Genomic DNA, 13,045 nt, shown 5'->3' on the forward strand with positions numbered 1-13,045 from the left:
CGTTCGTGCGTCGAGCGCCAATACTGTTTATGTAACTAAAGCTAAGACCGTATAAAAACATATTCTGCTGTAATCTATTGAGTTTATCATTTAAGAAAATAATTATAATAAAGTTAAATATACATTATCTGGACGTTATATAATCACAACTACAGTCAAAAACTGAAATACTCACTTATGACACACAGTTATGAAGGATCCAAGCGCAAGCGTTAAACCACTAACATAAAACTGTCTTGGTTTCTTCGAAACTTTCAACATGCAGCGCCGACGACCCGGGTACGTTTAGCGCCCCGGGTCGACACGCTTTTGTTGTTGTTTCAACAAAAACCAGGAATAAAATGAATAATGTAGTTCGACCATTTCCATAACATCAACAAACAATATGGTAAACAGTTTGTAAACAAACTATTTGATGTTGTATCAAAATATCGATAAAGTAGATACAATTGCCATCTTTTGGTAAATTTGATTTTAATTCGTGTATAAAAAATTATCTTTGGCAACTGAGTTGGCGGTATCTTGATCTTGTAAACACATTTGTAAGTAATATTAAGGAGACGTAAAAAATTCGTTAATGCTTTCTTAAATAAATATTATGTAAATATTATAGGGCTGTTAATAACTACGTGCGGCATGAAATTTTTGAAAATAGATCAAGGTTGTTGTCATTTTTATATCAATTGCTATTTATTTTTAATTTATTATATTAGCTTTAAATTTTTTTATACAACACATTTGGCATTTCTCGAGCTGTTTAGAGGATTTGACTTTCTTTTAATAATTACCAATGGTTGTACATTTAAAAAATTTGTTAGTGGTGCATGACATTATGTATTAAGGCAGATTTATTTGATTTGAAAATTAATTTGAAACAATTGTTATTAATCATTGATTAATTTTTATTTCTGGAATGTTAAATTACAATTGGGGAAGTCCCAGCATAGTCTCAGCCATAGATAAAAGAAGAGTATAGTCATAGATAAAAGAAGAGTATAGAAGAGTATGTGGTTCCAGCAATTTGCTTCAAGATATAATACCACCATAATACAACTGTTTAAGCAAACTTTAATAAAAGTAATAATTTTTTATATGCGTCTTCAAAGACATTCTATTGTTCTTCGATTTTGTTAAAATACAATTGCAATTATAATTTATTTATATTTATAATATAAATATAATCCAGAAAAGGATGATCCGTAATATATTTATTTAATCACGCGCTGTACTGTTATTTGGGATACCTTTATGTGTCGATCAAGGGTGACGAAACACGAGGCCTTTGCAAGTGCGAGTGAATACGATACACTGATAAGTTTAAATATATAGAAGACTATAGCCCAGTAATACTCTTGTTGGGATAGGACCACCTCATTTAATTGTAGAAACCACATTTATATAAAAAAAATTACTACTAAATCAAATCCTTATTATCCTGGATTGTTCTAACTATTCATATACATTTAGTAAACGCTTCGGACTGAAAATCTGCGATAAATTCTGCAAAATAAAATAAAAATATACTGAACCCACATTTTACAAGATTTCTCGCCACCACGCACTTTACTCCGCAAAAGCATTAATGCAATGTCTATTACAATTTTATGGGTCGGTTGTAACCATTCTTAGATTATTCTTTTATGTTTAGTCCATAATCTTTAAATCATGTGCCCTTTTTACCATTTATAGTCTGAATATGTAATTTAGTATTTGCTATAAAGTGCACTTGAAACGACACTAGACGTTAAGATTCTATAACCAATAAATAACGAAAAGTGTTATATAAATCTTTTATATGCACTTTATTTTAGTACAGCGCGACCAGTATAGGAAATATGCCTATTGATATTGTGTAATTGGATTAAATAAAAAAAAAAGTTGAAAAGTGTACACAAAAACGTTATAACATATACCAAATTTTTATTAGTTTGCATTCTTATGTAGTTTAATTCACACGCGCCCAAAGAAGTAAGTACTTTTCAAAAATGTAATTTCAAGTTACATATATTTAAGACAACGAATACACTTTCGAAAAGACCAGTAAAAACTCCTTCGCGATCGCGATAAATTAAGGCATTTTAAAAATATTCAATACTCTGAACATATCTAAAAATAAATTCACATGATATGTTAACATATCATGTGAATTTATTTTTAGAAGATATTAAATATATAAAATATTCCAATATTTAAAATACTAGCAGTCTCTAATTTTCTCAATTAAAACTTACAAATTAAGTATTCACCAATTTATTTACAATTTAACAATATACATTGCAAATAAATAAATACTTATGACAACAATTAGTGAGCAGATGTAAATAAATTAAATTAATGTCATGTAAGCAATTCGAAGTACATCACAGATATATTCGTAATCATAAGTAAAAAATAAATATTTGTTAACAATTTTAATACTATTAATTCACAGATTTTTACTATTTTCATTACACTTACTTTGCAAATGTTTGCCACTTGTGCTTGGAATACTTTGATGTGTTGTTTTAGTAATTTTAGCAACACTTTGTTTAGTTGACTCCTCCAAGATGTTTTTGGTATCGTTTGTTGAAACTTTTTTCTCTTTTAAGTTATTTAATTCGGCTGTTTGTTTCATTTTAATATTATTAGTGTAATCCAATTTCTTCACATCCTGCTATGAAAAAATTATTAGTAACATGAAAAAATATTCAAACTGATAATAATATAAATACACAGATTATTTAAATAGTGGCATGCATCTTAATTTGTTTTGGTCTTACATTTTTGTCATAGGATGACTGGCCAGACATTAGCTGATATTTCCATGAGAGAATTTACATCTGAACTCATAAATAAAAATTATGTTAAATTTTGAAGGAAAATTCATATTAATCTAGCATGCACAATGAATAAACATCCAACTTTTAAGAAAAATATGATAACTTGATAGGTAAGTGGCATTTTAAATCAAGGCAAGTTGCATGAACTTCCCGACATAAATAATTAACTTAATCAATAATATAAGAATTTATGTGTGATTTATAAGTATACCGAGTAGTTGTAAACCATCATAATGTGAAAAGCTATCGCAGATTATTCAGGATTGTAGACTAAAACGTTGACAAAAAAAGTTACACTTCTCTGCTAATTTTAAGGAAACGGCTCGTCCGGTCAACGCGCAAAACTAATCAAGGCAAGTACTTATCGAGTTACATCAAATGGTTTTAAAATCTTTGAAATCGGTTCAGCCGTGTTTGAAAAATATCGACGAGAGTCCAATAATCGACTCACATACACGCATACACATACTTTTTCCAAATTTGAATTCATTCGAATCACAATGACTTGAAATGACGAGAAGACTTAAAATAAGCAAAACGGCTTTTTGGCGAAAACAAACATCTTTGGGCAATTAACAAATTCATTAAGATATAAATATTGTAGCCAAATATGAGGAGAACTATATTCAATTACCTTTGCAGCACCGGATGACGGTGGGACGGTGCTTTTTTGTTGAGAGGTTTCTTTAGGAGTCACTTTGGTACCTGGTACAGGTGAGATTGGCACATTGTTGATTTTACTTTGTGTAGATTCGGAACTTTGCTTAGCTTCTTTTTCTTTCTTTTCTTCTTTTTCAATAACTTCTTCCTTTTTGAGCAATTGCACTAGTTCATCAAGTTGTTTAGTACTCATGTGCCCATCTTCTTTCTCAACAATGTCAATAACCTATTAAAATTATGAACCACATTAGTTTCTTAATAGAGTTGCCAATGTATTCCAAAAAAGAAATAGTTCCATATTTATGAAAAAACTTTATATAATTTTAGTATAATTCAATTATTACCTTTAGTACATCTTCAACTTTGATGTGTCCATCTTTATCTGTATCAATCTTGCTTAATATATTCTCAATCAATTTCAAACGATTTTCATCAGGTACATTCTTGACTTTCTTTATGGCTTCCATAAGTTCCTCAATAAGAATCTCGCCTTTAGCTTTCCGCTGTTCTTGTTCGCCTTAAAATTAAATATTGCCATAAAAATATTTTGTAACTATAACCAAGTCTATATAATATATAAAAATACTTTGTGTTTCAGTAGCGCAAGTTTGTGCTTGTTGGAGGGATTTGGCTTTCTTTTCTGACTCCTTGTTTTCAAGTTCTTGAACAACCGTGTCCATTTTAGTTATCATTTTGTTCACCTTCTTCAGCAAACTGAAATAAAATAATAAATTGGTAAATATCAAATCCAAATAAAATATAATTTAATATAAATACCGTTTAGCGCCCTTTGTTTCTTGTATTTCATCTTTAGGTTTTTCTGCAGCAACAATAGCTTGTTGCAGCTCTTGCACGTCTTCCTGATAGTCAGCAATTTCTTCCTTGATGTCTTTGATAACCTCCTTCTCAATAACTAAAGAATTTTTATCTTTGGACAAAGTATCAAGCGCATCTTCGACAACCTGAAATTAAAAGTGAAAAATTTAGTTTTATAAATTAATTATAATTATTGTATAATAAGTTATAGATAAATTACCGCCAAATCCTTTTTGGTAAACTCTGTAGCATCTTTCTTTACTTCCATAATTGGCTTCTTAGTACTGACTGTCGCACTAGGGATAGGAGGTACTTTCGGCGGCACTGCAGCTATTGATGGAGCGCCTGATGTTGGAATCCTCGAGCCCACTACTGCCGCAGTGTCTTTAGTACTTATTGTTTTAGCTGGGTCTACCAGCAGTTCTGATGTTTCTGCCAGTTTTCGTCTTTCTTCTTCTTTCGCCTCCTGCCTTTCTTCATGAATCTTTCGCTCTTCTTCTTTGATCACCTATGCAAGACAAGTTAGAACTTTAGTAACATCAATTTGTTCATTATTAGCATTTTGACTGCTATGGTCTTACAAATCTCATTTAATCAATTAAAGCACTTACCTCAATCTTAGTCTTGTTATCAATTTTGCCCTCTCTTTCACCAATGGCAGCTTTCGTTTGAGTGACAATAGTTTCAGGCAAAACACTAATTGTTGCTTTCAGTTTATCAGAAACAGGAACGTTTTCAGGCAGCATAAGAGCTCTAGAAAGTAGCAGTAAGGACGGTGGTACCTATGAAACAGTTTATCAAAGCATAAAATGTAATCATCAATATAAAAATTAATGAATAATATGTAAAACAGTTAAAATAAAGATAGGTCTACTGGTAGATACCTTTTCATTGAGGCTAAGGTTTATCCAATCAGTTAATTGTCTTCGAAGTCTATGTTCTGGCATTCCATAAGCTCTCATACCGCGTGCTCTGCAAGCTTGCTGGACCTCAGAAAGTGTCATGGTATCAATTCCCTCCCTTTGAATTAATTTGTCATCAGCTGCTAAAGACCGCAATTTCATTCGCAACTGAAATCGCAAGAAATTCGTTGTGCCTGCAATACAATTATAATTATAAATATGATATATATGTTAAAAAATATTTTAAAAATACAGTACCTAAAGTATTTATTTCAAGAACTCGACACAGTGCAGTCAACTGAGGTCTAGAAAGTGAGTCCAATGTTATCTCATCCTCAAAAAGTTTTGAAAATTTCATTATCTCTTCATTACTGGCTTGCGCACCCGACTGTCTCATTTTTGTGAACCATTCTGAAAACTCTTTAGCTAATTCTGATTTATGATCTTTATGTTGGAGAGTCATGTCATCTAAAGTTTGTGTCAAGAACTTAGCCATTTCAAGTTTTACCTACAATATTATTAATTTCTAATCATTTGTACATACATAACATTGAATATTTATTTCAATTTTTTCAAGATTATTAAGATTGTAAATTAAATAAAGTAAACAAACCTTTAGGCTTTGTTTAAGTTTATCTTCCTTCTCTGTCGCTGTTTGAAAAGTTGATGGTAACATTCCAGGAAAAAGTTTAATTGCTACTGGCAGTAAAAGCTCCATAAAAGGTACAATTATAAACACAGAAAATGGCAACAGTCTGAACATATCAGCAGTAGTTCTGACCAAAAGTCTGTGCTCTCTTCTGGTCAAGGATTTTCCATTTAATATTCGCCATATCAATTTTCTTGATACATTAATATCAATAAACAAAAGTCGAAAACCATGATAATAATGCAGGAGTTCATTAACAATCCTTTGTTTCAAAGTTTTCTTAACTGGTGCTTTTTCCACTGTACCTATAAGTAATGTTAGAAATAGCTTAGTTATAATTTGAAATTATATAATTCCTTAATATTTTATCCTAAAACTTATTTAAAAGAATCGGAATGTTATTCTACTATAGTAAATATACCTGCAGCTTTATCAGGAGAAGGTTTGGAAACAACACATTCTTGTTGCTTCAGTTTCTGTTCTTCTTTTAGTTTCTGAACTGTGACTTCAACCTTCGACGAAGGCTTTGAAACTCCTTCTTTTTCATATAATCTGGTATTTGTATTAAAATTTCTCACAAGAAGTACAGTTGGTATTGAATTGGTATTTGAATATTGATATTCCTCCAAGGGAGAGAATGACTGACTGATACATAAATAATTATGATTAAGAAAATTAGTTTGATATAAATTAGTACGGGTTGGCTTTGAACGAGCTAAATAGTATGCCGCACGATTTAAACTCATTTTTAAAAATTATACTATTCGCACTTCCAGTTCAGAACTTTGTTTAGGAACTCACAGTTAAGTTGTTCGCAATTAAATAAGGCGTGGTGCAATTCAAATCTGAAAAACATTGCAATTTCAAAAATTACAAATCTTAATTTAAAATAATATTTGATATTTAGGATATATTTGACATATGAATACGCAATATAAAACAATCACATTAGTAGAATTCATGCAGCGAATAAACTTTTTGTCACCTAGTTTTGACGACTCGTACATAAATATGTTATATTTTCTATAAATATTACTCATAACTTGTTATAAATTGTTTATTCTGAATAATAACAATCAATCACTTGGTAACATAACCTTTCAAGTTTTTTCAGTTGTCAAAAACTATTAGGCAGCTGTCACACACAACAAATTTTAATAGGTAACGGCGTAATTGATTATTTTAGTTATTAATTAACGGATTTTTTATAGACCTGGTTTATTTTAAAAAAATAAAATAACAATAGCAATAGGATAGCAATCATAACGTTTGCAGAAAAATACTGTAGAAATATTTTAATGAAGATTTTATAATAAATAAAGGAAAAGCATGATATTGAAGCAATATATCACAGTAATAGATTTGACAGTCACAAAGGTTCTTTAATAATTAGTCATAAACTTTTAGACGTGACAGACGCATAAATTTATTAAAATTCTATTATTACTAATTTTAAACCAATTTCTGAAATAAGGAAATTTATTCATTTCCTTACTTTTATTCCCATCACTGAATGCCTTAAAAAATGATTAGGGTGTAGGAAACTTATAAGTTTCCTTTAACGTTTCCTTAAACTTCCTAGAATATGCTGTTTGATTGTAATAGTTAGTGAGAGTTTTTTCCTCATTATTTCTAGCACAATTATTTCTACTATCTTCTGAGTAAAACTGACCTTTGATCAGCTTTTGTGAAATTTTATTATATTATTTATTGTTATTGCCATCTTACACAGCTAAAAAATATAATTTTGAAAATATGAATCGCATAGCAAACTGTGTATTTTGTCAAATATGCGAAGGAACTGCTCCAAGTAACACCATATTTAAAAATGAAAATTTTATAGTATTTGCCTGCCGAACACAAGCAACTAAACATCACTATTTAGTTTGTCCAATTCAGCATATAAATGATGCAAAGTCACTAGTACCTGGCCAAGAAACTCTTGGTAAGTATATTCCATTGACGCAGATCTATGAAATAAAATTTTACAAAACTTTACTCTCCAATTTCATTTCTTTTACATTAAGTTAATATTTTCTAGTCGAAGAAATGTATAAAATAGCAAAGCAAATAGTTATCGACAAGGGGGAAAATCTGAATGAAGCAAGATTTGGTTTTCATTGGCCACCCTTCCATAGCATATCACATTTGCATTTACATATTTTGGCTCCTGTTGACGGTTTAAGATTTTTTCATAGGCTTATTTACAAACCGAACAGCATGTGGTTTGTGTCAGTAAGTATTTTTTATATTCTTATTTGTTAAGTATTAGTATTCATGCAATATTGAAAGTATGCTTTTTTAATATAGCCAGAATATGTGATAACATGGCTGAAAACTCATAGGGCAATTGGAAATGAAGAAACTTCATCCAACTAAAGCAATAATGTGATACACAAAAATATTTTGTGGTAAACAGAATGATGTTTTTATTAATCCAAAATGTAAGTTCAGCAGTATTCTATATATTCTGCTATACATATAAATATTTTTTGCTATTAGGTTTAAAAATAAAAATGTTTCACTATTATTTAGAATTAGGAATTCATTTTTTGCAATTTGACTAAAATCAATAAAATTGTCACAAATTATGAAAATAAATAAAGTTAGCTTATTATCAATTTATTAATTATAAAGATCTCATATAAAAAATTCAATCATTCTATGACATTTTATCACATTACAAATGTGATCACTTGATATAAGCAAATAAATTAACATGGACCTTGGCCACATTCTTAAAAACCTATATATGTTGATAAACGCATTACAACTCAGTCTTTCTAGCTTTTCCAGAGCGATCATAGCCCTTAAGCTCTTCTGTGGAATGTTTGGCAATGTATTTAACAAAGTCATCTACTTCTCGGCCACCCTAAATGAAATTCATTAATTGGTTTTAACTCTTGATAAAATTAATTTGCATTTATGTTGTATTTCACACATACCTCGTATCTTACTGGAGAGTCTTTAGAATCTTTAGGAGCCCAGTACAATGTAGGAAAACCACTAACTTCATAAGTTGATGGAACGTCATTGTTGGAAGCATCGATTTTAACAATTGCTACATCTTCATCTTTCATCTACAATTTATAAATTATATATATATATATATATATATATATATATATATATATTAATATCAAAACTCATACTTGTATGATAGTGATTTTTATAATTACCTTTTCACCCAATTCATCATAAACTGGAGCCAGTTTTTTACAATGTCCACACCAAGGAGCATAGAATTCAATCAGAGTATCTTTTTCATTATTTGTGACAATTTCATCAAAGTTCTTTGCAACAGCTACTTTGACTGGTCCATCATTAGTCTCAGGAATAGGTTCAGATTTCATGTAGACTTCCAATTTACCTTCAAGCATATCATCAACAAATTCTTGGATTGCTTCTACTCTGTATAAATAAGTGTAAGTTACTAACATTTTTTACAGATGCTTTTAAAGAATTTATTTTACTCACGAAAATTCTTTCTGCATGATGAATTTTTCACCCTTTGCATTTCTGGCCAAGATAACAGGTTTGTCGTCTTTGACATGATCTAAGCCATATTCATTTAATTCATGTTGGAAATCAGCTTTGGAACTAATAGCAAAATTTACTTTAGTCTTGTCTTTTGCAACCTAAGATATAATGTTTCATATAAGAACACATACAGAACAGAATAGTTGACAAATTCATACCTTAAGAACTCTGTTTCTCCAGTAATTAGTTCCTTTAGCATTTTTAACATAGTCAACATCATAGTATGCAACAACAAGAGGTTTGCTGAACTCTTGCATGTTATCTCTAGTTCTGTGACCAACCAACCCATGGCTAAAATATATTTTAAATAAGTTTTACTGTACTAATATCCATAAGTAATATCAAACTTACTAATTTTGTTGAATGAAAGAACTCAGTGCTTCTTTTGTTGCCTTGCCTTCGAATTTAACAGAACTTTCTTCAAATTTGTTTTTCAAATGGGGAGCGCGGAACAAGATAATATCATCACTGGAAAGTAATAGATGATATACCATCTCATTTTTTTAATACTGTAACAGTGCTAATTTAAACAAGTGATAATTTTACCCTACCTTACACTATATTTTTCTAATACATCTTTGTTGGAAGTGTGAGCAAATCGAACTTTCTCACGCATTTTGTCGGCCAGTTTCAAAAATTCTCCCTTAAGATCGGATTCTTTCTTGAAGAAACCTACTACAGCAACTTCATTTGGTTTCAAGAAAGCTTCCAATTGAGCCAACGATGTGACATCCTTAGAAGAAGGTCCAACCTGAGCTCTCATATATTTAACAATACCACCTGTTGAGAATTATTATATTAGTAAAGTACTAAAAATTAGAATTAAAGGAACAAAGATTGATGAAATTCACTTAAAGCATTATAACATTGTACCATAATTGCATTACATATAGACAATTGTTTAGATATCATACCAGCTTCTCGAGGTCCATTATAGTCTTGTGATAATTCCCCATTACGGAATATTTCAAAGTTGGATAGCCAGAAACTGAAAACTTTCCACAAGTGCTTTTACCGCCTTCAGTACAATCAACCTAGAATTGCACAATATTTTTTGTTTATTATTTTATTTAATTTTGCGCAAATTTATAAATAACATATGTCAGAACATCAAAACTAGATGAAATTTTATTACCTTAGCTAGAGCAATAGGTGTTTCATCTCCTTGAAGAGTCTCAGCAGCCTTTGCAAATTCGGGCTTCAAACGCTTGCAATGTCCACACCTGAACATTAAAACGTTAAAATTTTATAAATATGACAAGTTATAAGTGTATAATATATAATTACCATGGTGCATAGAACATAACCAGAGCGGTTTCCAATTCACCCAATCTTGCTGTAAAGTCATCGTCTGTCAATTCGTGTACGTGTTCTTCACCGGCTAAACAAAAACTTGCGGCCGATAAAATAAACAAAGCTTTTAATATTAACATTGTGCTATAATATAAAACTTTAATAAATAATTTAAAAATTGGTATAAACGTATACCAATACGTGGCCAACCGGTTACTGCAAAAAAAACAATAACCTTAATTATGTTTGAAGTTTTACCATCTACTGAAAACTGCCGTAAAGAGATAATAATTGTCTCATCCCACACAGTTTAAATGCCGTGTGGCGTGATCTCATTGGTTAAAATTCAAATGTTAGTATTACCTGATCTAATTATTAGCTTGTAAAACTAAAAAGCGGTAAACGCGATAAGTTTAAACTGTTCTACTAATCTTAATTGCTGATTGTGCAATAACTGTTATGATATTGCGTCAATCATTTCAAAACATTGCAAAAACATTTATCATTTAGCGATTATTCAAAATGCAGATAGAATGCAAGGTGAAAATTTTGCACATTGCAATAAATATTATATTATTTATAAATACACCCTGTAAACAAAATGCATTTTGTTTTTCAGTAAAAATGATTACATAAAAATATTTAAATTTTATTTGCATTTTACTTTTATTTATAATATTTTTTGATTTGAAGAAAGCCTTCATATTTGCACTAAATATTAATATTAGTCGAATATATAATAACAAACTTAAACAATAAACCATTAAATATATATATATATATATATATATATATATATATATATATTAGTATTATATATATATAGTTTTGTTCATATTAAACAATTAATATATATATATATATATATATATATATATATATATATATTTATATAAAGATATCTATATATATGAGTATTTACTACACATTTGCTGTTCACTATACAGTGCTACACGACAAAGAAAAAGCAATTCTAATACTAATTTCTTTTCTTATATTTATTATGAACAAATTGAATTTATAGTGTACACATTACAATTAATATTTTAAAAGATTTGTGCTTATGATGTGATATTATTGTTAAGCGTAGTATATATTATCTATTAATAGATATCTTCTAATAAATAATGAAATAAGTCAATATTTTGTGTTTCAGTATTCTGATTAGAATCTCATCTGTTCCAATGATTTTCAATATCAAAGTTGTGTTGCCCGATAGGACAGAATTTACAGCCAATTTGAAGTTTTCAGATGTAATACAGTAGTTTACATAACCTCTAATATTTCATGCAATTTGATTTAAACATGATATTTAAAATACCAATTACTTACACCATAGCACATTTCTGTATGTTATAATTCACCATGAGGGTGAATATATTATTTAAAAGTTTATTTATAGGTATTCCAATAAGCATCACATTTTTTGATTCCGTTGGCTATGTAGCAAGAGTCGAAGGTTTGAAATTACAACATTAGAGAGTATTACTTGAGAAATTGTAACCCTCATCAAAAATATTATGTTCAATTAGGCGTATCTATGCAACCTGCCCTGAACCCAAATGCATCAAAAACTGATTATGTTTACTTATCGCGCTGGGCTGTCCGTGATTACAATATAAACAGAGGTGATATCATTTCCTTGATATCACCAAAAAATCCTGAACAAATAATAATTAAAAGGGTTGTTGCACTAGAAGGAGATATTATAAACACCCCTTACTACAAAAGACCATATATGAAAATTCCTGAAGGCCACTGTTGGGTTGAAGGAGATCACACTGGTAAGCTCATTTCAAATAGTTCATTGCTTTTTATTTTAAAAATGGTTATTGTTCTTACATAGGTCATTCATTAGATAGTAATTTTTTTGGACCAGTTTCTTTAGGACTAATAACAGCAAAAGCATCTTGTATAATTTGGCCCCCCGCAAGATGGCAAAAGTTAGGATCATATATACCAAAACAAAGACAACAAGTATATGTAGAAAATGTACAATAGCTAATTTATTACTTTAGAATGTATTAGAATATCAAATGTAAATATTTATTAAATATAAATACAATTGTTATATTTTTTTCAAATCATATTTGCACAAAACATTTTCTGTTTCCTGGCAAGCCATGCCTTCCCTTAAAATCTTGTAGCATCCACTTTTTGATAAATCTACCATAGTAGATGCCGCTCTGCTTTTGGGGTCTTCAGAAATGTTTCCACCATCAAAAATTGCAGGAAGTTTATTCCAGATAGCACTAAATTCTGATATGGTCAAAGAACTTGGTTCTCCTCTTAAATTTGCGCTTGTTAAAGCTAATGGAAATCCACATAATTTTGTAATAGTTCTTATGAACTTATGATCTGGTATT

At 29.7% G+C, this 13,045-nt stretch overlaps 4 protein-coding genes across 6 annotated transcripts; 2 read left to right on the forward strand and 2 right to left on the reverse strand.

Annotated features, from left to right (window-relative positions):
* Positions 1 to 2,390: 2,390 nt before the first annotated feature.
* Positions 2,391 to 6,936, reverse strand: LOC113373888 (mitochondrial proton/calcium exchanger protein-like). 3 transcript variants are annotated; one of them, XR_003366918.1, is made up of 13 exons: positions 6,832 to 6,936; positions 6,268 to 6,691; positions 5,811 to 6,151; positions 5,456 to 5,705; positions 5,180 to 5,391; positions 4,907 to 5,077; positions 4,516 to 4,803; positions 4,257 to 4,441; positions 4,066 to 4,193; positions 3,824 to 3,996; positions 3,454 to 3,705; positions 2,760 to 2,819; positions 2,537 to 2,650 (listed from the first exon to the last, which is right to left on the reverse strand). XR_003366918.1 is itself a non-coding variant. In XM_026614157.1 (12 exons), exons 2-12 carry the CDS (start codon positions 6,590 to 6,592, stop codon positions 2,426 to 2,428), a joined length of 2,553 nt encoding a protein of 850 aa, XP_026469942.1. In that variant the 5' UTR covers positions 6,593 to 6,691; positions 6,832 to 6,936; the 3' UTR covers positions 2,391 to 2,425. The 3 variants fall into 3 exon arrangements, 1 of the variants encoding a protein (XP_026469942.1); XR_003366917.1 differs by having other exon boundaries at positions 2,537 to 2,653; XM_026614157.1 differs by lacking the exon at positions 2,760 to 2,819 and having other exon boundaries at positions 2,391 to 2,653.
* A 177-nt stretch (positions 6,937 to 7,113) lies between these two features.
* On the forward strand, positions 7,114 to 8,225 carry LOC113383489 (histidine triad nucleotide-binding protein 3-like). Its single transcript, XM_026621755.1, has 4 exons — positions 7,114 to 7,223; positions 7,579 to 7,791; positions 7,888 to 8,081; positions 8,157 to 8,225. Exons 2-4 carry the CDS (start codon positions 7,602 to 7,604, stop codon positions 8,223 to 8,225), a joined length of 453 nt encoding a protein of 150 aa, XP_026477540.1. The 5' UTR covers positions 7,114 to 7,223; positions 7,579 to 7,601.
* A 256-nt stretch (positions 8,226 to 8,481) lies between these two features.
* LOC113373930 (protein disulfide-isomerase A3-like) lies at positions 8,482 to 10,987 on the reverse strand. Its single transcript, XM_026614199.1, is given in 11 exon segments — positions 8,482 to 8,718; positions 8,792 to 8,926; positions 9,026 to 9,257; positions 9,324 to 9,484; positions 9,545 to 9,677; positions 9,738 to 9,854; positions 9,938 to 10,166; positions 10,301 to 10,351; positions 10,354 to 10,420; positions 10,522 to 10,609; positions 10,674 to 10,987. Coding segments are annotated over 11 exon segments (1,464 nt in total). The 5' UTR covers positions 10,820 to 10,987; the 3' UTR covers positions 8,482 to 8,613.
* Positions 10,988 to 11,927: 940 nt separating this feature from the next.
* On the forward strand, positions 11,928 to 12,680 carry LOC113383500 (mitochondrial inner membrane protease subunit 2-like). Its single transcript, XM_026621766.1, has 3 exons — positions 11,928 to 12,138; positions 12,212 to 12,463; positions 12,526 to 12,680. The coding sequence occupies exons 1-3, from the start codon at positions 12,045 to 12,047 to the stop codon at positions 12,678 to 12,680; spliced, it is 501 nt and encodes a 166-aa protein (XP_026477551.1). The 5' UTR covers positions 11,928 to 12,044.
* The last annotated feature ends 365 nt before the right edge of the window (positions 12,681 to 13,045 follow it).

Source organism: Ctenocephalides felis, unplaced genomic scaffold (assembly GCF_003426905.1).
Source record: "Ctenocephalides felis isolate EL2017-DRISC unplaced genomic scaffold, ASM342690v1 CF-g0.4_SCAFFOLD_00845, whole genome shotgun sequence".
Lineage (NCBI taxonomy): Eukaryota > Metazoa > Arthropoda > Insecta > Siphonaptera > Pulicidae > Ctenocephalides > Ctenocephalides felis.